This window comes from Salvelinus fontinalis, chromosome 13 (genome assembly GCF_029448725.1).
Source record: "Salvelinus fontinalis isolate EN_2023a chromosome 13, ASM2944872v1, whole genome shotgun sequence".
Lineage (NCBI taxonomy): Eukaryota > Metazoa > Chordata > Actinopteri > Salmoniformes > Salmonidae > Salvelinus > Salvelinus fontinalis.
The window spans coordinates 25,134,275-25,161,322 of record NC_074677.1 but is presented as its reverse complement, the minus strand read 5'-3'; the positions used below and the strand labels follow the sequence as shown (position 1 = coordinate 25,161,322).

Sequence of the window (27,048 nt, the reverse complement as noted above, 5' to 3'; positions counted from 1 at the left end):
GTGTATGTGTGCATGTATCATTGCCTATCTGTTAAAAGGGCTTGTGTGTGTTTCTGGAGTTTGTCTTAATCCCCTTGAATTTCCAGAGAATCAGGAAAGCACACACCTTATTGCAACACTCCATTGTGACAGCCAGCCAGTATTTGCTATGGTACACACAGTCCTCACCTCAGATAGTTCCTCCTTCCACTTTACACTTCTCTCTTTTCTCTCACACACTTCTTTCCATTTTCCACTATTGCTCAATAGCTGATTTTTTTTGTCTAACGTTGCATTTTATTAGTACAGCTGTTTCTTGTTTTTGCTTCAGGGTTTGTATTTAGAAAGAGTTGAAATCATAGCTTGACCAGTACATGTTCTTTTTGTGGTCATAAATTTGCTGAACCAAGATGACTTACCTTTTGAGAAATTACTTGTTTTCCTTGGCAGTTTTAGAACATCTTGTTCCATAAGGGAGCCCCATTTTTGCGTGTGTGTGTCTTTCTCTGTGTGTTTACGTTTCTATGTGTAAATGTCTGTGTAATGGTGGGTGTCTGTACTTCGGAATTCTTTTCGATGTATGTATGCATGTCCTGTTTTATCTGTTTTCTCTTTAAATAAAGGACTGAAATAAAGTCACTGGGTTTTGTTCATTATTTTTTAATCATGTGATATGCCGTGACTGTGGCCACACAACCCATTAGTACTGGCCCGAGAGTTCCTCAGAGACACTCACATATCAGCCTTGGGGAGGGACAGGGAGTATATTGACTTCTCTCACATTTCATCTACTTATGTTTCACATTCAATCACGTTACAGACCGGCTCTTTTCCTTAAACATTTACATCATATCACTTTCAGATTGCAAATCATGTCAGCGCTGTGAGGTTACAGTAACAAATGTGATTGATTATAGTTAATGGAAAACGACTATTCCAAATCAAATCCATTTTTATTTGTTACATGCGCCGAATAAAACAGGTGTAGAATTTACCGTGAAATGCTTACTTACAAGCCCTTATAAAACAATGTAGTTTTAAGAAAATGGAGTTAAGAAAAGATTTACTAAATAAACTAAAGTAAAAAATGTAAGAAAAAGTAACACAATAAAATAACAATAATGAGGCTATATTCCGGGGGTACCGGTACCGAGTCAGGGGTACAGGTTAGTCGAGGTCATTTGTAGATGTAGGTAGGGGTAAAGTGACTATGCATAGATAATAAACAGTGAGTAGTAGCAGTGTAAAAACAAAGTGGGGGTTCAATATAAATAGTCCGGGTGGCCATTTTATTAATTATTCAGCAGTCTTATGGCTTGGAGGTAGAAGCTGTTAACCTCTTAGCGCACGGATCCCGCTAGCGAGAGCCTTTTGGACCTAGACTTGGTGCTCCGGTACCGCTTGCCGTGTGGTAGCAGAGAGAACAGTCTATGACTTGGGTAACTGGAGTCTTTGACAATGTTTTGGGACTTCCTCTGACACCGCCTAGTATATAGGTCCTGGATGGCAGGAAGCTTGGCCCCAGTGATGTACTGGGCCGTACGCACTACCCTCTGTAGCGCCTAATGGTTGGATGCCAAGCAGTTGCCATACCATGCGGTGATGCAACCTGTCAGGATGCTCTCGATGGTGCAGCTGTAGAACTTTCTGAGGAACTGGGGACCCATGCCAAATCTTTTCAGTCTCCTGAGGGGGAAAGGTGTTGTCGTGCCTTCTTCACGACTGTGTTGGTGTGTTTGGACCATGATAGTTTGTTGGTGATGTGAATGGGGGCATGTTCGGCCCTCCATTTCCTGTAGTCCACGATCAGCTCCTTTGTCTTGCTCACTTTGAGGGAGAGGTTGTTGGCATGGCACCACACTGCCAGGTCTCTGACCTCCTCCCAATAGGCTATCTCATCGTTGTTGGTGATCAGGTCTACCACTGTTGTGTCGTCAGCAAACTTAATGATGGTGTTGGAGTCGTGCTTGGCCACGCAGTTGTGGGTGAACAGAGATTACAGGAGGGGACTAAGCACGCACCCCTGAGGGGCCCCCGTGTTGAGGATCAGCGTGGCAGATGTGTTCTGCCTACCCTTAACACCTGGGGGCAGCCCGTCAGGAAGTCCAGGATCCAGTTGCAGAGGGAGGTGTTCAGTCGCCGCGTCCTTATCTTAGTGATGAGCTTTGTGGGCACTATGGTGTTGAACGCTGAGCTGTAGTCAATGAACAGCATTCTCACATAAGTGTTCCTTTTGTCCAGGTGGGAAATGGCTGTGTGGAGTGCGATTGAGATTGAGTCATCTGTGGATGTGTTGGGGCAATATTCGAATTGGAGTGGGTTTTGGGTTTCCAGGATGATGCTGGTGAAGTGAGACATGACCAGCCTTTCAAAGCACTTCATGGCTACCGACGTGAATGCTACGGGGCGGTAATCATTTAGGCAGGTTACCTTTGCTTCCTTGGGCACAGGGACTATGATGGTCTGCTTGAAACACGTAGTTAATACAGATTCGGTCAGGGAGAGGTTGAAAATGTCACTGAAGACACTTGCCAGTTGGTCCGCGCATGCTCTGAGTACGCGTCCTGGTAATCCGTCTGGCCCCGCGGCCTTGTGAATGTTGACCTGTTTAAAGGTCTTGCTCACATCGGCTACCGAGAGCATGATCACACAGTTGTCCTGAACAGCTGGTGCTCTCATGCATGCTTCAATGTTGCTTGCCTCGAAGCGAGCATAAAAGGCATTTAGCTCATCTGGTAGGCGTCACTGGGCAGCTCGCGGCTGGGTTTCCCTTTGTTGTCCGTAATGGTTTGCAAGCCCTGCCACATCCGACGAGCACCAGAGCCAGTCTAGTAGGATTCAACCTTAGTCCTGTATTGACGCTTTGCCTGTTTGATGGTTCGTCTGAGGGCCACATGAGGTGGAAGCATGAGGACAAAAGAGGACCACATGACAAAGTTAGACCATGATGCACAGTGATGAATGTCTACTAGGGGAAGAGGCAGATTGGTCCTGAGTCTGAGGGTGCTTCTCTTACATCTTGGTTGCCCTGTAGTCTACCCATATGCTCAGTACCCACTTCCCGTGTTAGTTAATCAGACGTCGTATGGGTTTTGGAAGCTGAGAACACAGGTTGGGGAAATGAGTTGGAGTTGGCAGGGTTGACCATCTAAATGTTAGTTTGCAACCACTTGCATGATGAGGCAGTAATATTAACAAGTGTTGCTTATTTGCTAAGTCATTATCAGTGATTTGTATGTAATTGTGGGAAAAAGTGAGAGAGGAAAATCTCCACCTGCTCCATTCTGCACAAACCACATGCAAGTCACCAGTCTCTGTTTGTCTTCTGAATATGCATATGGTTTCATTTCTGAGTAAGAAACCCCTCAACCCCTCACCTGTTCCAAACGAGCCATAGTAAAGTTATTGGGTTCCTCTGAAAACACACGCGCCACCCACTGGGCATAAACATCAGTTCAACATCTAGTTTTGGGAATTCACCTCAAAATCAACCAAACATTTCACCCTGTCATTCGATTTAGGTCAAAAGTTAGGTGAAAAAAATACAAGTGTTTGGCTTTTTGCAAATCCAATCAGTTTTCCACATTTATTTAACGTCCTCACTCTTCACATTACATTTTCTGGTTTAAATGAGTTTGAAACAATGTTGGTATAACCAGTTTTCACCCAGTGGGCACTTCCAAATGGTCTATTGTGCCGTTACAGTGTCTTTCCACTAAAATCACACATGCACACAGGCTCACACAATAACCACTTCTGAACAAATTAAACTAAAAATGAATTTCACAGCTATGGCATAAATCATTTCCTTTGTTGTGATGTTATAGCCTACAGCAATCTAATTAATCAACTGCTTCAAACGGCATGTTCTCATGTTGTTATAACTCAGTAAATCTGAGTGTGTAGTCATAGTGACATTCATGTTAATCGATATGCTGTTTCGGAATGACTGTAGCTGCGTGACTGAAACAGCTTATTGAGAGGTTTTAAAACCGGTAAACTTGGTGTTACTGATGGTAATTGTAGACCAAAAGTGGTAGATTCCGGCTCCTCTGCACCACACCATTGCCAATATGGCAGAGTGCTTCACCCTTAACCTAACTGGCAATGCCAGCCAGGTGGCAATGCTAGCAGGATACAGAGTGTGTGTGTGTTGTGCGTGCGTGTGCGAACTGTGAGAATACAGAGGAGAACAGACACACCCTGGTAATCACCAGGCTGGCACAACCTGTTCTGTTCTGTCCCGCTGTACAAATCTCACCAGATTCCATTCACTCCAATTCACAATTTGCATAACTGTAATCATTACATTTTTGGTGGTTGTTGTGTCACTGACTAATACATAACAAAAGAGCACCCTTGAATCCTTGTGGTGCATATCCTTTAGAAAGAGCACCATCATGATTTTGTGATGATTCTTTTAGGGAAGAACCCGACAACATAACCATGTAAGTTAATGTCCAACTTTCCCCCCCTCCATCTTCTTTGAAGCCATTCGTTACTGACAGACAAAGCTTGTTTCTATCTGCCATGGTCATCTACAGCAGTGGAAGCTGCTGAGGGGAGGACAACTCTTAATAATGGCTGGAAAGGAGCGAATGGCATCAAACACATGGGTTGATACCATTTATTTTGCTCCAGCCATTGCCACGAGCCTGCCCTCTACAATTAAGGTGCCACCAACCTCCTGTGATCTACAGTAATCTCTACAGCATATACACCCACAGTCTCTCTATGGCCGTGAAATACAACCAATATTGTCTATTGATTTGAACACATTTGTCTGCCTCTTTCGCTCTCATTTCCTCTCTTCCACTAACCCGTTTTAATATTTTCATTCTCACTTCCTCTCACCAACAACCTGGCCAAAGGATGCACATCACTCAGTCGTGTCTCAGACAGTTACTCACTGGAACAGACCACTAATGAATCAAACATCCTAACATCCTAATGTGCATGCCAAGGCAGAGAATGTTGTAACTGCAGGGTGTACCCACTATACATGCATGCACACACTCAGGCACACAGACACACACACACACACATAGCCCCTTAATCTGGGAGCACTGAGTCCCATAGACAGTCAACCATCTGAAGAACGCATGCAAGTCCTCTTCCCCTCTGGCTGAATAAGCCTGTGTGTGTGTGTGTGTGTGTGTGTGTGTGTGTGTGTGTGTGTGTGTGTGTGTGTGTGTGTGTGTGTGTGTGTGTGTGTGTGTGTGTGTGTGTGTGTGTGTGTGTGTGTGTGTGTGTGTGTGTGTGTGTGTGTGTGTGTGTGTGTGTGTGTGTGTGTGTGTTGAACAAATACTCCCAGGTATGTCGGTCATCATCACAGGCATGAAGGTGATGCTATATGTGCAACATCAAATCATAATATATTTCACACCTCCTCAACCCAAGGTGACTGTGTACATTTATGTGGGTTATTCTACAACAGGAAGACAAGTTGCACCTGAATCAGGCTAAGAGGCAAACTGTAACACTACCGAATACGGTTTAGCTATACAAATCTTTGGTAACACCATATGGGCGCCCCCTGTTGACACTTTAAGATCACTGCAATACTCAATACTCGAGGTTCAAAGAAGGATTCCTTTGTTCTCACTGCCATCTTTTGCTGATAAAGGGTAACCGCACACAAACAGTTATTCTGGTTACAGTTTAGTGTGATTACAAAACACAAAATGATCAAAATCAACCATGTGATAATACAGAAAAAGGCTGTGAACATTTTGCCACAGTGCAATCACACTTGTTGTTGGAAGGAAGATGCCAGTCCATTCGTGCCTATGACTGACTGACTACAGTATCACAATCATGGCTAACTCCTGAGCCATACCACACACATCCCTTTGTGCCTGATGAAGGATAAGATAACTAAGAAAAGGTAAAATATAAGATGTTCAAAATGGCAAAATCTCCTTAAAAAGAAAATACACAAATATGGGGCATCATGGACATTAAGCTACTATAATAATACCAAAGATTGTATAGTAGGTTTACAAACTCTGTGATAATACCAAAGATTTGTATCATTGTTCTATTGTTCTACCAAAGATATTTATAACTAACCCAAGTTAGTTCATCTGTGTTGTTTTCAATGGGAGAAAATTAAGCATAGTGGGCAGAACAAGCAAGGTGGGCAGAGCCAAGCAACAGTTAGAGAGATCCTATTGGAGCGTTCTAGCATGTATTTGCATATTATAAAACGATGGGGTCTAATCTTGAATGCTGATTGGTTAAAACCGCATTCCAGCCTGTGTCTATTCCACAAGTTACCACCTGCTAAATCTATGACATTAAAATGCCTACTTTGTTCCATCTGACTGCACAATCCACTGTCTCATCAGCCCAGCCAGGCAATTTATAAACTCGATCTCCACTATAAAAAGCATCCTGACATTATCTCACATTTCTTTTAGACTTACATTTAGTTTTCAACAGCAGATATTTGTATAGACCTTGCTATCTGTCTTGCCGACATTTGCAACATTGTTTAAATGTTCAAATTTCGATCTCCAGCTGTCCAATAGTAATGAATGTGTCGTGAGTAAAAAGGTAAAACGAAACGAAGTGCAGCTAGTTTGCAGTCTTTCCAGCTTCAGTTTAAAATGATTGTGTTAGCTGTGTTGTTTACTAGCTCCTCTGAACAAAAGTGTCATGATGAGTGAGCACATGTTCTATGCCAGCCGAAATCGGGCCTCATTAGCTCATTGTTATGGATGTATCCAAATAAATGTCACTAGATAACAGCTTAAACAAATGCAGATACTTTGCTGTTATTCTGGAGGGGGGGGGGGGCAGGCAGAGCCAGCACGAGCTAGCGAGATCCTATTGGCAGAGAACTGTATTCAGATCAAATGTTTAATCGAATATCGGCCAAAATCCATCTAGTTCCATCTTCTCCCACTATTCGCCAGTGGGCTTTCAATTAAATTCAAGGGGCTTTATTGGCATGGGAAACATGTGTTAACATTGCCGAAGCAAGTGAGTAATATACAAAATACTCACTACCATATTTGGTAGTGAGTGGAAACGCCAAACGGATGCTTCACATTTAAACATCCAGTGAAATATCTGTCTCAACGTTCTATCTGTGATAATACTGTGTCATATCAGCATGCTCGCCCACCATAGTAGGGCACATTACTGCGCAAGTGTATTATGGCACCAGTAGGGAGGGAAAAGTTCCCGACCAGACGAATGAAAGATGCGGAAGCAGATGAAGAAGTGGAATCTGAAAACAATGGTGGTAGAATCAAGGAGAATTTGAGAATTATCCAAAAGAATGGAAAACAGAGTAAAGTAGTGTACAGTGATGAGAATGACCATTCGTATCTAGTAGGAGTACTGTTAAACAGCCACCACTAACATCGAGTGGCTGCTGCCAACATACTGACTCAACTCCAGCTCACTTTAATAATGGAAATTGATGGAAATTGATAAAAAATGTATCACTAGCCACTTTAAACAATGCCACTTAATGTAATGTATATGTATATACTGTACTCTATATCATCTACTGCATCTTGCCATCTTTATGTAATACATGTATCACTAGCCACTTTAAACTATGCCACTTTGTTTAGATACCCTACATTACTCATCTCATATGTATAGACTGTACACTATACCATCTACTGCATCTTGCCTATGCCGTTCTGTTCCATCACTCATTCATATATCTTAATGTACATATTCTTTATCCCTTTACACTTGTGTGTATAAGGTAGTAGTTGTGGAATTGTTACGTTAGATTACTCGTTGGTTATTACTGCATTGTCGCAACTAGAAGCACAAGCATTTCGCTACACACGCATTAACATCTGCTAACCATGTGTATGTGACAAATAAAATTTGATTTGATTTGTTAAATGAGGAGCAGTTGAGCATAGTACCAATCTTGAAGAAACCATTTGAGTTATCCAAACTGTTGGAGAGAGTGCTGGGTAAAGTGAGGAGGCAGTCTTGTTTTGATTTTTTTTGTGATTCTTTGGATCAGAAGGGATGTGCGTTGTGGCTTAACCGATTTGATAAGTTTGAAGTCTCTTGTGTGTGTCTTCGGAACAGGGCATCCCTCAAGGGGGTTATATCGGCGTCTCGTGGGAAGGCGATTTTGAGGAGATATTTCTGGCTTGATAGAAGCACGTCAGATGAATCGTGTGGTGAAAAAGTGAAGAGTCTAACGTTATCTGTTCTTATATTATTTGATATGGCGTCTCTCCCTACTCAAGTACAGTTAGGGTATATCAACTACAGAGTCAGAGCATTTATCCCAAAACCAATGCAGTGTGATCATTGTAAAGCTTTTGGTCATGTAGCAAGTGTTTGCAGAAGGGAGAAGCCGAGATGTCCAAGTTGTGGAAAGAATCATATTATGTGTTATAAAAGTGATGAATGTTGCAATTGCGGAGGGAACCATGAAGCCACATCTTCCAAATGCCCCACGAGGGTGAAAGAGAATGAGGTGGCCAAAGTCAGGGTTGTACAGAGCATTTCATATGCAGCAGCTGTGAAAAGGTTTTGCATGGTAGTGGATAGGCCTACACTGCAGGCTGCAGGGGTTGCCTTTCATCAGCAGGATCCTGATGTAACAGTATTCTTTAGAGGCAAGTGGAAACATAACCAACCCTGTTACACTGACATGTTAAGAAGGTGGACTTTGTGGCATTTATAGCTATGGTAATTAATGGCACTGTCAAGGTGGAGAGAAGGTCCAGGAAGATATAAATAATAGTGATTGCTGCAGAGCGGTTCCTGGGGCTGAAAGATTTATCAGCGAAGGAGTTATATGGAATATTGGCACAAGCCCTCTCATGGAGATAAGGATAACTGAAAAAATGTAACATTTACATTTAAGTCATTTAGCAGACGCTCTTATCCAGAGCGACTTACAAGTACATACATTCATACTTATTTGTACTGGCCCCCCGTGGGAATCGAACCCACAACCCTGGCCTTGCAAGCGCCATGCTCTACCAACTGAGCCACACGGGACTAAGTTTGCAAGTTTTGTTTGTTTTGGCAATGTAGAATTGTTTTAGGGTGGACTAAGTTAGTTTCACTGTTACGTATGGATTCATTTATTTTATTTTATTTGGTTTCAAACCGTCCAGTTGGTGGCAGCAATACACCTTTTGCGGTGTAGTCCGCCATAAAACCCAAAGAAGAAGTGCGCGTGCTCAACACTTGGCTCGGTTTTGTTTTTGTTCGGCAGCATGGTTTCTACTGTAGCCGGTATCGCAGCGATGTATATTCCATGAGGCAGTGAAGAAGAGCCCTTCATTCGCACTGAGTGAGAGGGAACAAGCAAAGGCCATGGCGGGGGTATTCGACATTGATTTGGATCAGCAGGACGAAAATGTGTCTGAGGACGAACTCGAGGATGGAGTGAGTTACCAAGCAAAACATAAGCTAGCTAGGTTCTATCGTTATGGTAGTTAGAGCTAGCTGCTAGTGATATAGTGAGGTGCAAACTAACTCGCGCTAGCTAGCTATTAGCTAGCGGAACCCAAGGCGGTCTTGACGTTGGTGGCTAGATGGTTAGCTAACCAACTAAAACAGACCTGTCTTCCCAAGAAACTATCCATGTTTCGCCTGATGTATTGTCTCTACCTTCTTGCCCTTTGTGTATTTGCCCAATGTTTGTACCATGTTGTGTTGCTAATATGCTGTGTTGTCATGTTGCTGCTATGTTATTGTCTCAGGTCTCTCTTAATGTAGTGTTATGGGTTTTGTCCTATATTTTAATTTTTAATTCCAGCCCCCGTCCCCGCAGAAGACCTTTTGGTAGGCCGTCATTGTAAATAAGAATGTTCTTATTAACTGACTTGCCAAGTTAAATAAAAATAAAGGAGGCACGCATTGATGGATTCGTTTAACAACCAGAATATTTTTGAAGTGCATCAGCTAATAATTGTCTAGATAAAAAAAAAACACATGAAACCACCTGACCTCTGTCATGCGTATAATCAGATTTCTGCATCAAGTGAAACAAGTGGTTGTACTCTTTCAAACATAATTTATTTTAGCGTCATTAGCTTGTTTTTCTTCAGCAGTCTGCCACTAGATTGAGATGCAGTCAGTCCCTTATGAATACACAGTAGCAAATAGTATTTTTATTGCTGAGATACAAAAAAAGTATTTTATTTGTCTACATTAACCTGGTAATTGTTTGTGATATGATTACGAGAAAAAAATCTGTGTTAGGGTGTGGTGCCTGGCCTTAGCAGGACTGATCCTTCTCCATTGCTAAGCAACTTCAATAATACACCTGTTCCAGTTGCTGTAAAATGTATTTGCTTTATCATATCACTATCAACTGAATACCAGTTGAATGTAGACGCAAATTAAAAAAATCTGGACACTGGATGATGTCAGCCTAAATCTTTTGGTTTAATTTTAAGATACTCCAGGCCTGAACTTGTCCAGAGCAGTGTGTATAAATACTATTTTCACCTTTCTATCTACAAAATACTAAAGGTGTATGTAAAATGCATTTATGGAGAATATAATAATTTTTTAAATACAATGTTATCTAGAATAAAAAGCATTGTCAACAATTCCCTCTGCAAGTTGGGAGAATATATCTAAGGATAACCACACAACATTTGGTGAATGCAGATGCTTCTGAAGCTGATATTTTTGGGGGGCATGTGAGAAGTCTGACTTTCGGGAAGTTACAGTTAAAGACAAGTACACCGAGTTAAAACTACCAAAAGTCTATTTAGACCCAATCACCATCTCTTCAAAGTAAGTTACGTAGGGTGCGTTTGTAAATTTAGTCGGGCTATCTACTCTCGTGTGAGTGTGCCAGAGCGCAGACTAACTAGGAATTTATGAACGCTCAACACCTGTTGAATATGGCTGGTGTAGTAAATGTCGGCAAAAAAGCTTAATTAAATTGATGCCAGCAGTGGAGTTGAAAACAGCCTAACCAGCTGTGCTCAGGTGAGTAAAATGGTCAATGAGGTGTTCTCTCATTTGTGTCTGGAAGTAGCTAGTTAGCCAGTTAACTTGGGTGCTTGACTGCTGTTGTGTGGTCAGAATGTTCAGAACTACCCTACTTCTCAGCCAGAGAGTCCAGTGTGCGCTCTGAAAGCTCCGAGAGCGAAACGATCTGAATTTACTAACGGACAATCTGACAACGCTCTGAATTTACAAACCGCGCACTCAGCCACTCCAGACTGAATTTACGAACACACCCTAAATGTCATCCAGTTTGTAACATTCTCTATGAAATGGGCTTGGAAATTGTGTAATTCAATGAAGTGAGCTTTACAATTATTGACGTATGTTCATTTTTAAAGTGGCAAAAAGTCATACAAATGTTGACAATAGTATGATAAACTAAATAAAATATACATTAAATTGTAAAACAAATATATATATATATCTTCCTCAATCTACACACAATAGCCCATAATGACAAAGTAAAACAGGTTTCTAAAATGTTCAGAGACTTGTCCCATATCCACCCCTGCATTGTCTTGTTGGAAAGTGAACCTTTTCCCCAGTCTGAGAACCTGCTCCAGAGCGCTCAGGAATTCATCAAGGATCTCTCTGTACTTTGCTCCGTTCATCTTTCCCTCGATCCTGACTAGTCTCCCAGTCCCTGCCGCTGAAAAACATCCCCACAGCATGATGAAGTCACCACCATGCTTCACCATAGGGATGGTGCCAGGTTTCCTCCAGACATGACGCTTGACATTCAGGCCAGAGTGTTCAATCGTGGTTTCATCAGACCAGAGAATCTTGTTCTCGTGGTCAGAGATCTTTAGGTGCCTTTTGGCAAACTCCAAGCGGATTCTCATGTGCCTTTTACTATGGAGTGGCTTCCGTCTGGCCACTCTACCATAAAGGCCTGTTTGGTGGAGTGCTGCAGAGATGGTTGTCCTTCTGGAAGGTTCTCCCATCTCCACAGAGGAACTCTGGACCTCTGTCAGAGTGGCCATCGGTTTCTTGGTCACCTCCCTGACCAAGGCCCTTCTCCATTGATTGCTCAGTTTGGCTGGGCGGCCAGCTCTAATCAAAATAAAAATGTATTTGTCACATGCGCCAAATACAGTGGGTGTAGACCTTACAGTGAAATGCTTACTTACAAGCCCCTAACCAACAACGCAGTTAAGAAAATAAAAAAAAAAAGGAGATAAGAATCACATAATTAAAGAGCAGCAGTAAATAACAATAGCTATATATACTACAGGAAGAGTCTTGATGATTCCAAACTTCTTCCATGTAAGAATGATGGAGACCACTGGGTTCTTGGGGACCTTCAATTATGCAGAAACGTTCTATCATTCCCCAGATCTGTGCCTTGACACAATCCTGTCTCTGAGCTCTACGGACAATTCCTTTGACCTCCTGGCCTGGTTTTTGCTCTGAAATGCACTGTCAGCTGTGGACCTTTTTATATAGACAGGTGTATTCCTTTCCTAATCATGTCAAATCAATTAAATTAACCACAGGTGGACTCCAAGTTGTAGAAACATCTCAAGGATGATCAATGGAAACCGGATGCACCTGAGTTCAACTTTGAGTCTCGTAGCAAAGGGTCTGAATAGTTATGTAAATAATACATTTGTACTTTTTTTATACGTTTCTAAAAACCTGTTTTTGCTTTATCGTAACGGGGTATTGTGTGTAGATTGAGGACATTTTAAAATAAAAAATATGTGTGTGTATGTATTTGAATGAGTAAGGCTGTAACGTAACAAATTGTGGAAAAAGGGAAGGGGGTCTGAATACTTTCCGAATGCACTGTAGATGCAAAAAAAATCAATTCAGCCTTTGGGGCCTGGCCTTCTCCTTTTTTGTTGTTGCTAGATCCAAATGAGCGAATATGGGCGGCAATGCAGCGGGTTTGAATTGTGAGTATTTACAACAGGTTCAGCCTGTATTTTGGCACTCAAGCTTATGTGGCACACTTACCACAACATGTTTGACAACACAATTCTTCTTTGTCATGTTATCCTGTGTTTGTTTTGTCTTAGGTGTCAATATATTTGCACTACAGGGATCTGTGTAATCTGATCTTTGTCAATTACAGGAACACCTTTGATCACTGTTATGATGTATGCTTTGATGAACAGATACAGGACAATTGAGATGATAGAACTCCTCAGATAAAGTTGGTTGTGCAGGACTTGTCATTCAGGTCCATTCAACATTGACTCAATGCAATGATGATGTGTATTTGACATGTATGAGTTATGTTTTAACGGTTGTCTTTTTTATTATTTTTCAAGTAACATGGATGACTGTGAAAAGTTTGAAATCTCTGAAGACAGCGTCAACAAAGGAACGGAGCAGATTCGTCCAGAATGCTTTGAGTTGCTCCGAGTTTTAGGAAAAGGAGGCTATGGAAAGGTGAGCTATCCCTAATCGCCCTATGCCTTGATCAAGTATTCTCATGTCTTCCCCTTCGATTAGATGGCATCAATTCAGTGAAATTCATGTTTTCTTTCTTTTCCTCTTATCACATTCAGGTTTTTCAAGTTCGTAAGATGTCGGGTGCTACTTCGGGAAAGATCTTCGCTATGAAGGTCTTGAAGAAGGTGGGCTGTTTGGGTTATCAGGCTGAGATACTTATCTCTTGTCTCGTCTGCCCCAAAGGAACTGCACACTTAACTTCTGTGATATTATTCTCTAAGTATCATTGATATGACAATGAGCACAGATTGAACACTGACCCTCTTGTTACAGTAGTATACAGAACGCACCGGTGCAGTCATTCAGGCACGCAGTCAGAAGTGAAGCTGCCGAACACATAACCTAAACAAATTGACTGAACGACTTACCATGAAACCTCGGGGCTGTTCGTTCTCCCCATTTTCTTTCCATCGGCTCCTTTCTGTAATTGACGACCGCCTATCTGGTTTGCATCTTGGCCCCAGAACCAACCTCTGTTTCCCAGAAGCCTTACAGGTTTTGGTAATAGGGGTTCTGTTTATAGTTTGTATGTGTCTGTATTTACTGTTGCTACCATGCAGGAGCTAAGAGCTCAGATTCCTATTCTACCTCTGTTACTGAGGATGAAGGTGTTTAATCAGGCAACCAGCAGCCATCATCACTGCCAAATGAAACCCAAGAGTCCCATCTCTTTCCCTCACTTCTTGGAAACCCTTTCTAATTGGCTGATCTTTGTCCATCACCATCTAGCATAACCTTCAGAACCACCCCTTTGGATTTCATAGTGCAAGCAGCACAAGTGATTTTGGCTAAACAAGGAAGTGCGTTCGAGAAATTGTAAAGTATGCGTCTTAGAAATACTTTTCACTAACTTTATATGCGCTAACTCCGAATCAATTGGGTCTTCCAAAAATGATATGGTCGCTGTGAATGGGACATTTATTTTGATTGCCGATTTTTATTTTATATATATATATATATATATATATATATATATATATATATATATATATATATATATATATATATATATATATTTATTTATGAAAGAATCAGAATTTTTCAAAGTCCCATCTAATAGGCCTACAGCTGTAGCAGGCTCTCTCTCTCCTGCCTTGATTTCAAACAACGCCCCCTTCAAGTCCCACTTTGTTGCAGTGTTTCCAGGTTCTATACACGGTAGCAATTGAGCCTGGGATGAGGTTATGGAAACTCCTATGTGTGCAGCAGACATTTCACAGCATTGGTGTTTAGCATGGTTGACTTAATCTGCCGTGTCAGAACCCATCGCTGTGCATGTAAGTGGCTATGTAGCACGGTAGGCACAGAGCCTCACGCAAATGACTGACCATGCTCTGCTCTCGTGCTCTGGCTTCTAGTTCTGCCACAGGGCTCCGGCTTAATCCAACAAACAGATCTACTATTGGACCCGACGGCTGAAATACAGTATACTGATATAAATGCAACATGCAGCAATTTCAAAGATTTTACTGAGTTACAGTTCATATAAGGAAATCAGTCAATTGAAATAAATTCATTAGGCCCTTATCTATGGGTTTAATAGGACTGGGCAGGGGGGCAGCCATGGGTGGGCCTGGGAGGGCGTAGGCCCACCCACTTGGGAGGCAGGCCCAGCCAATCAGAAAGGGCTTTATTACAGACAAATACTCCTCAGCACCCCTCCACACCTCCTCAGACTATCCTGCCAGATGTGGAGGTCCAGGGATGGCGTGGTTACATGTGGTCTGCGGTTGTGAAGCCGGGTGGATGCACTGCCAAATTCTCTAAAACGACATTGGAGGCAGCTTATGGTAGAGAAATTAACATTCAATTCTCTGGCAACCACTTTGGTGGACATGCCTGCAGTCATCATGCCAATTGCACGCTGCATCAACTTGAGACATCTGTGGCGTTGTGTGACAAAACTGCACGTTTTAGTGGCCTTTTATTGTCCCCAGTACAAGGTGCACCTGTGTAATGATCCTGCTGTTTAGGCAGCTTCTTGATATGCCACACCTGTCAGGTGGATGGATTATCTTGGTAAAGTAGAAATGCTCACAAACAGGGATGTAAAAAATGTGCACAAAATTTGAGCCAAAGGTTTGTGTGATTATGGAACATTTCTGGGATTTTTTATTTCAGCTCATGAAAGATGGGACCAACACTTCATATGTTGTGTATATATTTTTGTCCAGTGGTTTGAATGTTTTGGATTCCTTTGAGCCAACAAGATTTGCACGTGATCTGGACCTGAGGGCGAAGATAACTGCATTAATGACATGGCTCAGAGCAGAGAGGTTCTCTCCCTTTACTAATGCTGGGGAAAAAGGGAGAGGAGAAAAATAATAATCTAAACCAGAAACCAAATGAGAATTTCCTTCACGCTGTTATGTCTTCAGAGCATCTGGATCCGGTAGTCAGTGTCCTTCTTTTCAAATGCATATCATACCTCAGTTTCTATCTGTAAGAAATGTTTTTCATTTGGGCTGACTAACTTACCATACTATTACCAGGTTATTACCATTATGTTCTCTGCTGTGAATGTAAAGTGCTACCATTGTTATAATACTGACAGTGCTTGACATTTCTAGCCTTGTTTGATCCCTCCAGGCCATGATAGTGCGTAACGCTAAGGACACTGCTCACACCAAGGCAGAGAGGAATATCCTGGAGGAGGTGAAGCACCCATTCATAGTGGACCTCATCTATGCCTTCCAGACAGGGGGCAAGCTGTACCTCATCCTGGAGTACCTTTCTGGTGAGTGGCTGAGGCATGGTGTGTGCGCATACACACAAACCACACAACACAGCGTAGCGTACATCTACACGCATCATTCGCACACACAATGGCAAATAATTGAATGCTGTATTTGTTATTTGTAGGTGGGGAGCTGTTTATGCAATTGGAAAGGGAGGGGATCTTTATGGAGGATACAGCGTGGTAAGTGATCAGTCATGCTGGAGATGTGTATCTAGTGTGTAGAATAGATATGAGTTTCTGGACCCTGCAGTCCTCACTCCCATGTGTCAACAGACGGCAGATGAAGGTAGTGATTACATAGCATAAGGTTGAACCATTTCTAGAAGCAGACAAATGTAATGATGTTGAAACCACAACACCTCATGTTTAGAATGTAGCGAGGGCAGCTAAAGGCAAATCTGAAAGGATGCATTAAAAAAGGGCTGTGACAATATCTGCTATTCCTGCTTGACGGAAAGGTTTTTCGTCATAGTCCTTTTGTAACTATATACAGTGCCTTCAGAAAGTATTCATACCCTTGACTTATTTAGCCAGTTCGCCCGCGATACATGTCAGTATTCGACGTCCATCCATGTCTGAGGATGCCTGGAGATGACGTGGAAAACTACCTCTAGGGGCAACAGTGGGCGCTTTTACCTTCAAGTAGGTTTCGGTTTTACTAGGGCGTTGTGGATGGGCGTAAGCATCTGCCTCTGGTGCCAAAGGTTGCATGTTCGAATCCAGCGATAGGTTTAAGACAAAAACAACTTTCTATCCCAATCCTTAACTCTTACTTTAAAAAATTTGGAGTTAATGCCTGAACTTAACCTTAAACACTTTGAAATTTGACGTTTGGAACAACGTTGAAATTTTATGTTTGAGAAACATGGATGAATGTCTAATCCTGACTTGAGACAGAGCTTGTTGGACTTATTCCACGTTTTGTTGTTTCAGCCTGAATTCAAAATTGATTAAATGTATATTTTCTTACTCATCTACACGCAATACCCCATAATGACAAAGTGAAAACATGTTTTTAGAAATTAACACATTTATTGAAAATTAAATGCATAAATATCTAATTTCTGTAGTATTCACACCCCTGGGTCAATACTTTGTAGAAGCACCTTTGGCAGCGATTACAGATCTGAATTTTTCTGGGAAGGTCTTTAAGAGCTTACCACACCTGTGATGTCCAACATTTGCCTATTATTTATTTTTTCCAAGTAGATTTAGTCAACTGTAACTTGGCCACTCAAGAACATTCACTGTCTTCTTGGTATGCAGCTCCAGTGTAGATTTGGCCTTGTGTTTTAGGTTATTGTCCTGCTGAAAGGTGAATTAATCTCCCAGTGTCTGGTGGAAAACAGACTGAACCGAGTTTTCCTCTAGGATTTTTGCCTGTGCTTAGCTCCATTCCGTTTATATTTTATCTTTAAACTCCCCAGTCCTTAATGATACTCATAATATGATGCAACCACCACTCTGCTTGAAAATATGGAGAGTGTTATTCAGTAATGTGTTATATTGGATTTTCCCCAAACATAATACTTTGTATTCAGGACAAAAAGTGAATTGCTTTGCTACATTTTTTGCAGTATTCAGTGCCTTATTACAAACAGGATGCATGTTTTGGAATAGTTTTATTCTGTGCAGGCTTCCTTCTTTTCACTCTGTCAATTAGGTTAGTATTGTGGAGTAACTCCAATTTTGTTGATCCATCCTCAGTTTTCTCCTATCACAGCCATTACTACTCTGTAACTGTTTTAAATTCACCATTGGCCTCATTGTGAAATCCCTGCTGGGTTCCTCTCTCTCCAGCAACTGAGTTAGGAAGGACACCTGTATTTTTGGAGTGACTGGGATATTGATGCACCATCCAAAGTGTAATTAAGAACTTCACCAAGCTCAAAGGGATATTCAATGTCTTTTTTTTTTTTTTGGCTAGCCATAACAATGGTTGAATACTTATTGACTCAAGACATTTCAGCTTTTACATTTGTATTTCATTTGTCAAACACAATTCCACTTTGACATTATGGGGTATTGTGTGTAGGCCAGTGACAAAACAATCTAAATGCAATCCATGTTAAAATCAGGCTGTAACACAACACAATGTGGAAAAAGTCAAGTGGTGTGAATACTTTCTGAAGGCACTGCAGATGCCATATTTGCTGAGGCACACTGTGAATGTACAGTTGAAGTCGGAAGTTTACATACACTTAGGTTGGAGTCATTAACTCGTTTTTCAACCACTCCACAAATTTATTGTTAACAAACTATAGTTTTGGCAGGCCGGTTAGGACATCTACTTTGTGTATGACACAAGTCATTTTTCCAACAATTGTTTACAGACAGATTATTTCACTTATTAACTCACTGTATCACAATTCCAGTGGGTCAGAAGTTTACATACACTAAGTTGACTGTGCCTTTAAACAGCTTGGAACATTTCCGAAAATTATGTCATGGCTTTAGAAGCTTCTTCTCTGTGTCTAATTGACATAATTTGAGTCAATTGGAGGTGTACCTGTGGATGTATTTCAAGGCCTACCTTCGAACTCAGTGTCTCTTTGCTTGACATCATAGGAAAATCAAAAGAAATCCGCCAAGACTTCCGAACATTTTTTGTAGACCTCCACAAGTCTGGTTCATCCTTGGGAGCAATTTCCAAATGCCCGAAGGTACCACATTCATCTGTACAAACAATAGTACGCAGGTATAAACACCATGGGACCACGCAGCTGTCATACCGCTCAGGAAGGAGACGCGTTCTGTCTCCTAGAGATGAACGTACTTTGATGAGAAGTGCAAATCAATCACAGAACAACAGCAAAGGACCATGTGAAGATGCTGGAGGAAACAGGTACAAAAGTATCTACATCCACGGTAAAACGAGTCCTATACCGACATAACCTGACAGGCCGCTCAGCAAGGAAGAAGCCACTGCTCCAAAACTGCCATAAAAAAAGCCTGACTATGATTTGCAACTGCACATGGGGACAAAGATTGTACTTTTTGGAGAAATGTCTTCTGGTCTGATGAAACAAAAATAGAACTGTTTGGCCATAATGACCATCGTTATGTTTGGAGGAAAAAACATCCCAACTGTGAAGCACGGGGGTGGCAACATCATGTTGTGGGGGTGCTTTGCTGCAGGAGGGACTGGTGCACTTCACAAAATAGATGGCATCATGAGGAGGACAATTATGTGGATATATTGAAGCAATATCTCAAGACATCAGTCAGGAAGTTCAAGCTTGGTCACAAATGGGTCTTTCAAATGGACAATGACCCCAAGCATACTTCCAAAGTTGTGGCAAAATGGCTTAAGGACAACAAAGTCAAGGTATTGGAGTGGCCATCACAAAGCCCTGACCTCAATCCCATAGAAAATCTGTGGGCAGAACTGAAAAAGCGTGTGCGAGCAAGGAGGCTTACAAACCTGACTCAGAGCTGGTGTAACTGTCAGGAGGAATGGGCCAAAATTCCCCCAACTTATTGTGGGACGCTTGTGGAAGGCTACCCAAAACGTTTGACCCAAGTTAAACAATTTAAAGGCTATGTTACCAAATACTAATTGAGTGTATGTAAACTTCTGACCCACTTGGAATGTGAAATGAATAAAAGCTGAAATAAATCATTCTCTACTATTATTCTGACATTTCACATTCTTAAAATAAAGTGGTGATCCTAACTGACCTAAGACAGGGAATTTTTACTAGGATTAAATGTCAGGAATTGGAAAAACTGAGTTTAAATGTATTTGGCCATGGTGTATGTAAACTTCCGACTTTAACTGTACTTGATGTAAAAGTTCTGTTTTCTGTTCTGCAGCTTCTATCTGGCAGAGATTTCCATGGCTTTGGGACACCTGCATCTGAAAGGCATCATCTACAGAGACCTGAAGCCAGAGAACATCATGCTCAGCAACAACGGTCACGTCAAGCTCACAGACTTTGGCCTGTGTAAAGAATCAATCCATGACGGCACTGTTACTCACACCTTCTGTGGCACCATAGAATACATGCAAGTTATGGTCCTAATCATTAATCAATTAAAAGTTAATGCCAGCCTCCGAGTCTGTTGTAAACGTCCCATCTCCTCAGAGCAATACTTTACGTACTCTTTTGTTTGAGGAAATTTGTGTTTGGTTGCACATTGTGTAGGCTTACCTGACTGTCCTCCTCACCCACTCCCCTCCTATCTGTCACTTCAGGGCCCCAGAGATCCTGATGAGGAGTGGACACAACCGGGCTGTAGACTGGTGGAGCCTGGGAGCTCTCATGTACGACATGCTGACAGGAGCTGTGAGTACAACTCTTCTTTCAAGAGAAACATTGATTTTCTTTAAAACGTATGTACTCTGTACAAGACAACATCAACATTTGATTGATCAATATTTATGTTTAACCTCAGCGGGACACAATGTCAGTATTGTAGTTGGATATAGCTTTTATGTTACTCCACAGCCACCATTCACTGGGGAAAACAGGAAGAAGACCATTGACAAAATCTTAAAGTGCAAACTGAACCTGCCACCTTACCTCACACAAGAAGCTAGGGACCTTCTGAAAAAGGTAAGGGTGTTAGATGTTCAACTGCCCCAGTTCTAATAGTGTTTTGATGGCATTTCAGGTAGGCTCTGCCTTCTGATTGTCTAATGCTGGGCTCTTCAACCCTGTTCCTGAAGAGCTACCGTCCTGTAGTGCTGAGCGATTTGTTTGAGGTCGGTTATATTATAAAAAAATAATCACGTATTTTTATTTCTGTTTCGTTCATTTTAAAACATTAAATGTATTATAATTTTAAAACATTAAATGTATTATGTGGGTTGAATGCTGTAACACAGAATAAAACAACTAAAGTCCTATGATGGTAGTGACTGTCCATTACTGCTCATCACTTATTAACCATAATTTATTGACATTAACTTACTTTAATAAAATATTTCAGTTTTATTTGATAGCTTTATTATTTCATTCCAAGTCATCTCATCTCTATAGATATGCTGTCTGACAAAATCACTATTTTGTAGTTCTTCAAAGTAAATAAGGCAAACCTTTTTATGAAAGTCTCTTTCGTAGCAGGCATTAAAGAAACACAGACCGGACAAATGGAATATGGTCATTGTAGTTAATTACCACATTTCTATGCACTAAACTATGTAGAATATTGGCCTGTTGGAAACTAACTCCCTACTACATAAAGCACAGTTCAGGCTGGATCTGATATCTCAAAATAAACTGTTTAATGTGTGCATTGAGCTCACAGAAGGGGAGTGGATACTGAAATGGAATTCAAGTCATTGAACCTACTATAATTTATAGTTTTTGCTCCAACCCTAATCTAGCACACCTGATTATAGTAATTAGCTGGTTGATACGCTAAATCAGGTTAGTTACAACTGGGTTTGGAGTGCACCTACAGGAGGGTAGCTTTCCAGGAACAGTGTTGGAGGACCCTGGTCTAATGTAACACAAGTCAGATCAAATGAAGACTGAGGAGCAGACTTGCATTACCTGTCACTCCCTTTGTTCCAGCTGCTGAAACGCAATGCCTCGTTACGGCTGGGGGCAGGCCCAGGAGACTCCTCAGAAATTCAGGTAATACAGTTTAAACAGACCTGTTGTAGGATTATTAGAACATTGTTGAAGGTGGTAAAAAGAGCAACCTTCATGTGTTGTGGCTTTCTCTCTGGGAAAAGTAAAGTTATTCTGTCCACTTCTCCAGAGCCACCCGTTCTTCAGGCATATTAATTGGGATGATCTTCTCGCTCGCAAAGTGGAGCCTCCATTCAAGCCTTTTCTGGTGAGCCGTCATTCCTTATTCATAGCATTTCCATTGTGAACAGCACCTGTGCCTACCAAGTCCTCCTTGACCCACAGAGACTAGAGGTTAACCGGTTTCCTTCTTTCCGTCCGTTGCAGCAATCAGCTGATGACGTGAGCCAGTTTGACTCCAAGTTCACTAGCCAGACTCCCGTGGACAGCCCTGATGACTCCACGCTCAGCGAAAGTGCCAATCAAGTCTTCCTGGTAGGCTGCCTACTGCTTACTCTGCACATTCCATTTGGCCTTGTGTTTGTGCGCGTGTGTTTTACTGTGTGCACGGCTGCACGTAAACGGGTAGGCAGAAGTTACACTGTTTGTTTTTTCTCTTTTTGAGACCAACAAAATAGTTGGTTATTGCATTGCATCTTATTTTTTTAATGGAAACCGATATAGTTTAATGAGTGTTTCATTGCACATCTCCTCTGGCCTATGTTGTTTTGGTTGTGATTGACCATGAGGAGAATGGCTGTAATCTTCCCTGTGACAACCTCCCCACAGGGTTTTACGTATGTAGCTCCCTCCGTCCTCGAAAACATCAAGGAGAAATTCCCCTTTGAGGCAAAAGTCAGCTCGCCAAGAAGGTTTCTGGGAAGCCCAAGAACACCAGTGAGGTAAGTGTTTTTTTTTTCCCCACCAGTCTAATTTTCCTCTAGATTTGTGTAGAAATTGAATTTTCCCATGAAGTTGTCCTGCCAACCAGTGGTTGAATCCAGTGTCATTCTGGTACTCGGTTCTACTGGGATTTATCCTCACTGTTAAAATGTCACCATTCTGTCTGCCCTCCCCCAGTCAGTACTATTCTAAACTTGCCCTGTATCCTCTTCTCTTGGCCCCCCAGCCCAGTGAGGTTTGCTGTGGGGGACTGCTGGCCCCGGGCCCCCACTCAGCCTGGAACCTCGTCCCTTTGGGGTTTTGGGTCTGGAGACCAGCCCATGGAGGTTGGTGTGGAGCAGATGGCCATTTCCTCCAACGAGGTGTCTGCCCCCCTGCCTATCAGAAAGCCCTCTGGCAACACCACCACAGGCGGCCCCTTCAAGAAGCAGGCCTACCCCTACCCCATCTCCAAACGGCCCAAGCACCTCCAGATGAATCTATGACACTGTTCCATCTAGAACTTCTCTTTCCTAAATCCTCCATTCACTTATTTTTTTCTTTTAATAGACTTATAGAAATTAAATGACTGACGGACCGTCGGCACCATTCACCAGCTCCTTCAGACGCACCTTCCATCCCTGCCTCCCTCCTTTCCTTCTATCCCTGCCTCCCTCCTTTCCTTCCATCCCTGCCTGCCCCTCTCTCCCTGGTTGGGCAGCTTGGCAGCCACACAGGGCTGTCTACCCTAGCAGATATGACAAACTATAGGAGCCTCATTTTAGGGAGAGGAGGAACTAGGGAGAGAACTCCCTTCCACCAATTAGAGCTTTAGTCAAACAGCAAGAGGTCTTGACTACTTCCTTCAGCCCTGTAGAGTATATTTGGAGGAAGAGATGAGAGCAGTGCTGCTGGATGCTGCTGTCAGATTGCGGTGTGCTTCACTGGGCTGGCTTCTCATGACACGCTGGTGCTTTGTACTTTAGGTGAGTGGGGACAGAGTGTTACTCCTGATGCAGCAGTGCTTTCCCTCACCAGGAGTGAGGTGTTATTGATCAATGAAACTGGGTAATAGACTTTTAAATCCTGAGGGTGGAGATGATTCCCCCTTAAATGCCTCTACTTCATTTTTAGAATTTGCTGACGAGGGGTTACAGTATCCATTGTAGCTGAATACAGTAGATGGAGTCAATCACAGTGACACAATGTACACAGAACACATTCACTGTAGACTAAATTATCCTGCTATAGTGTATTACATTGTTCAATTTATAAAAAATATGGAATCAACAATGCCTTTTTTCTGCTTTGTCACTTGAACATCCCATCAGGATAAATCTTGTAGAACATGTCTGGGCCGTGTTCTGTATGTAGAAAACGTATTGACACTTGAGTGAAACAGGAAGGTACAACCTAAACTCGTCCAATGAGAACATCGATGTCCCTGATCCCTACTTAACATGACCCTGAGCCACGTTCAGTTGCCAAGCGTTGTTGTACGTTGCCGATAGAAATGTAATGAATAAAGCTGACATGAGTCCTTGTTCTACCTGAACGTTGTGTCCTGCTGATCACGCCCCACGTGTGGTGTCATTGATGGAGGGACAGCTAAAAACACAATGTGTACTATTTCAGCTGAATGCATCGCCTCCTGCCCCACTTATCCTTCAATGCTGACACTGCTTTACCAGTCTGACTGGATCTCTAGGTAGATGGAAAACCTTTATGTATGTTTTTGTGTTGAATGTAAACTGACTCGATGCCTTTTCGAGTGTCACTTACTCAGAAGACCCACATAAGTTCTCCACGATTATGATGCATGCAGGTTTATTATAATATTATGGACCTATTCTTTTTGGGCGTCTGACAATTTGTGATTGTCAGAGACCAACCGAGAGCTTGTCTTTTTTAATTGAAAGAAGCAAAGCATTGAGGCCAAATTCTCATCACCACTGCCTTTTAGTGTTTAGCTAATTGCCAGGTTGCATTTTTCTAATAATGTACCTGGCTAGGTGCTTCATGGATGCTTCCCTCAGTCTTTATGCAGCCTTGGTGATATCAGTAGGGCTAGTACCTCTGATTCCATTTTAGCTATTGATTGTTTGAAATATGGTGTGACTTGAAGCTTATGTATGTGGTCTTTAACTGTCTTAGCCTCTGGAGAAAAGCCATTTGATTCTCCTCTTCCCCAAACAGGAACATTTGTCACATTAATAATAATCCAATTGTAAGGTTCTGTCTAGATGAAGGCAGCATGCTTCCTGAGACCTAAACTTGAAATTATTCCTTTTGTCTGGAGATGTAACTATTTGCTCCAGTGAGTTTAGATACTGTAGTTTCCCCCCACCATGGAGCTATCAGATTCACATGACCAAGATGACTATCATGTTTAAGTGTGATTTTGATAAACTTGAAAATATGCCTCATTCAATAAGCAAACAATTGTACTATTCTGTATATTTTTGAACCAGGCAGTTTTATTTGGGTCGTTCTCTGGAATCTGTTAGGCCTACGTCATGACTGATAGGTTTGTAGAGGGATACACACACACACACACATACAAGTCCTGTTCAATACGATTGAATGTGTATCCTGACAAAGGATTTCTTATTCCAAGACTGAATTTATATTTTAATAAACCTTTCACCCCCCTGTCTGCTTGTCAGTGAAGGAATGGACAAATTGCTTTGGCTTCAGGTTCCATTGGAGAGGATGTTTGGTGTGCTTCAGAGCAACTTTCACCCCCACAGTGACCATGGCTTACCTTTTTGAATATATTTATAATCCAAGTTCTGTTTTATTTTTTATAAGTGCCATTATATATTTTTTCCACTGCATCAGTCACACTATGCAAACAATGTATTTATGTATTTTACATTATGTTTAAAAATGTCTAAGTATATGATTTTTCCAATGAATCTCTTGAGAAACCTCAAAATGCAGCAGTTTGTTCTTTAGTTTGGAATAAAGAATGATGTAATGGGCAAAATAGAATCCTATTGTACGAGGGACAAGTTCAGAAAGTAACTTTTTGATCATCTTGTACAGGCTTCTTTAATTCTGAAAACTTAATACGATGCCTGCAGAGTGTTGAAACATGGGCAGTTTAGGTGTGTGATAAAATAGTCACTGATGCAAAAACTAATGGGGGGTTTGGGATGTGACTTTCTTGAAGAAATTGCATGTATTTTCAGAGGAAGATGATTGGACCATGTGTTTCTATCTCTAGTGGTATAGGGTCTTTGAAGTGGTTTTCTGTGCTGCTCTAACCTGTTGATACTGAAATTATCTGAATGATACTCATCTGAGTGATTTCTCTCGTGGTTTCAGAGCTTGAGGACCTTTTTATAGTTCAGTGTTCAACTGAAACCAAATGAGTGAGCTTTTGGGAACATGAATATGATTGATCTTCTCATTAGAAGACTGCTGCAAACAGTTAATCAGAGTCAATATTTCACCCTTATATTTATTCCTAGACATTTCAGGGGGTTTGGATGTTGATGTGTAATATGGATGTGAACAAAATAAAAAGCATTACTGAGTTGAAGACTGTGAAAGTGATTATAGTGCAACCTGGATGGATTATGCAACCCCAAAGTTACTGCTCAACTCATAACAGCAGTTGCACAGGAATGGCCAAAAGGAACACTGACTTGAGCACAATCACACTTACCTTATCTAGTTGTGCTAAATATCAAGCTGTGTCTTCTGACATTTTTCTTCAGTGAAAGTTGTAATTGTCATGGGAAATCCTGAATAAATAGCCTGAAATTCTTCATTTACATTGCACTGCAGATGTCAGCTGAATTGGAAATTACCTTTAGATGTCAACCATGCTACAACCTGGATCTTCTGCGGTACAGATTGAATCCTGTCCCTAGGTTGCCTTGACCCAAGCCTAGTTATTGCCTGCAGTTCCTCAAAGAGCTAAGCACAGGAAACATGGTTAAGAACATCCAAACTAAAATGACTGTCACTACCTGAATAGATGTGAACTCACCCAACTGTTGAATAAATGCAGAATGCAACAATTTTACTGAGTTACTGTTCATAAAAGGAAATCAATCAATTAGGCCCTAATCTATGGGTTTATGATTGGGCAGTGGCACAGCAATGTGTGAGCCTGGGAGGGCATAGATCCAGCCAATCAGAAAGTGCTTTATTACAGACAGAAATACTCATCAGTTTCATCACCTGTCTGGGTGGCTGGTCTCAGATGATCCCACATGTGAAGAAACTGGATGTGGAGGTCCTGGGCTGGCGTGGTTACACATGGTCTGTGGTTGTGAGGCCGGTTGGAGGTACTGCCAAATTCTCTAAAACGACGTTGGAGGCCGCTTATGGTAGAGAAATTAACACTAAATTCTCTGGCAACAGCTTTGGTGGATATTCCTGCAGTCAGCATGCCCTCAACTTGAGACATCTGTGGCAATATGTTGTGTGACAAATCAGCACATTTTAGAGTGGTCTTTTATTGTCCCCAGCACAGGGTGC

General features: G+C 41.8%; 1 protein-coding gene across 2 annotated transcripts; it reads left to right on the top strand.

Annotated features, from left to right (window-relative positions):
- Positions 1-9,131: 9,131 nt before the first annotated feature.
- Positions 9,132-26,101, top strand: LOC129868296 (ribosomal protein S6 kinase beta-1-like). Of its 2 annotated transcripts, XM_055942142.1 has the most exons (14): positions 9,132-9,369; positions 12,805-12,848; positions 13,227-13,347; positions 13,467-13,535; positions 16,000-16,147; positions 16,273-16,330; positions 19,967-20,158; positions 20,349-20,439; positions 20,602-20,709; positions 21,673-21,735; positions 21,863-21,940; positions 22,060-22,167; positions 22,462-22,574; positions 22,802-26,101. In XM_055942142.1, the coding sequence occupies exons 1-14, from the start codon at positions 9,298-9,300 to the stop codon at positions 23,058-23,060; spliced, it is 1,524 nt and encodes a 507-aa protein (XP_055798117.1). In that variant the 5' UTR covers positions 9,132-9,297; the 3' UTR covers positions 23,061-26,101. The 2 variants fall into 2 exon arrangements, with proteins under 2 accessions (XP_055798117.1, XP_055798118.1); XM_055942143.1 differs by lacking the exon at positions 12,805-12,848.
- The last annotated feature ends 947 nt before the right edge of the window (positions 26,102-27,048 follow it).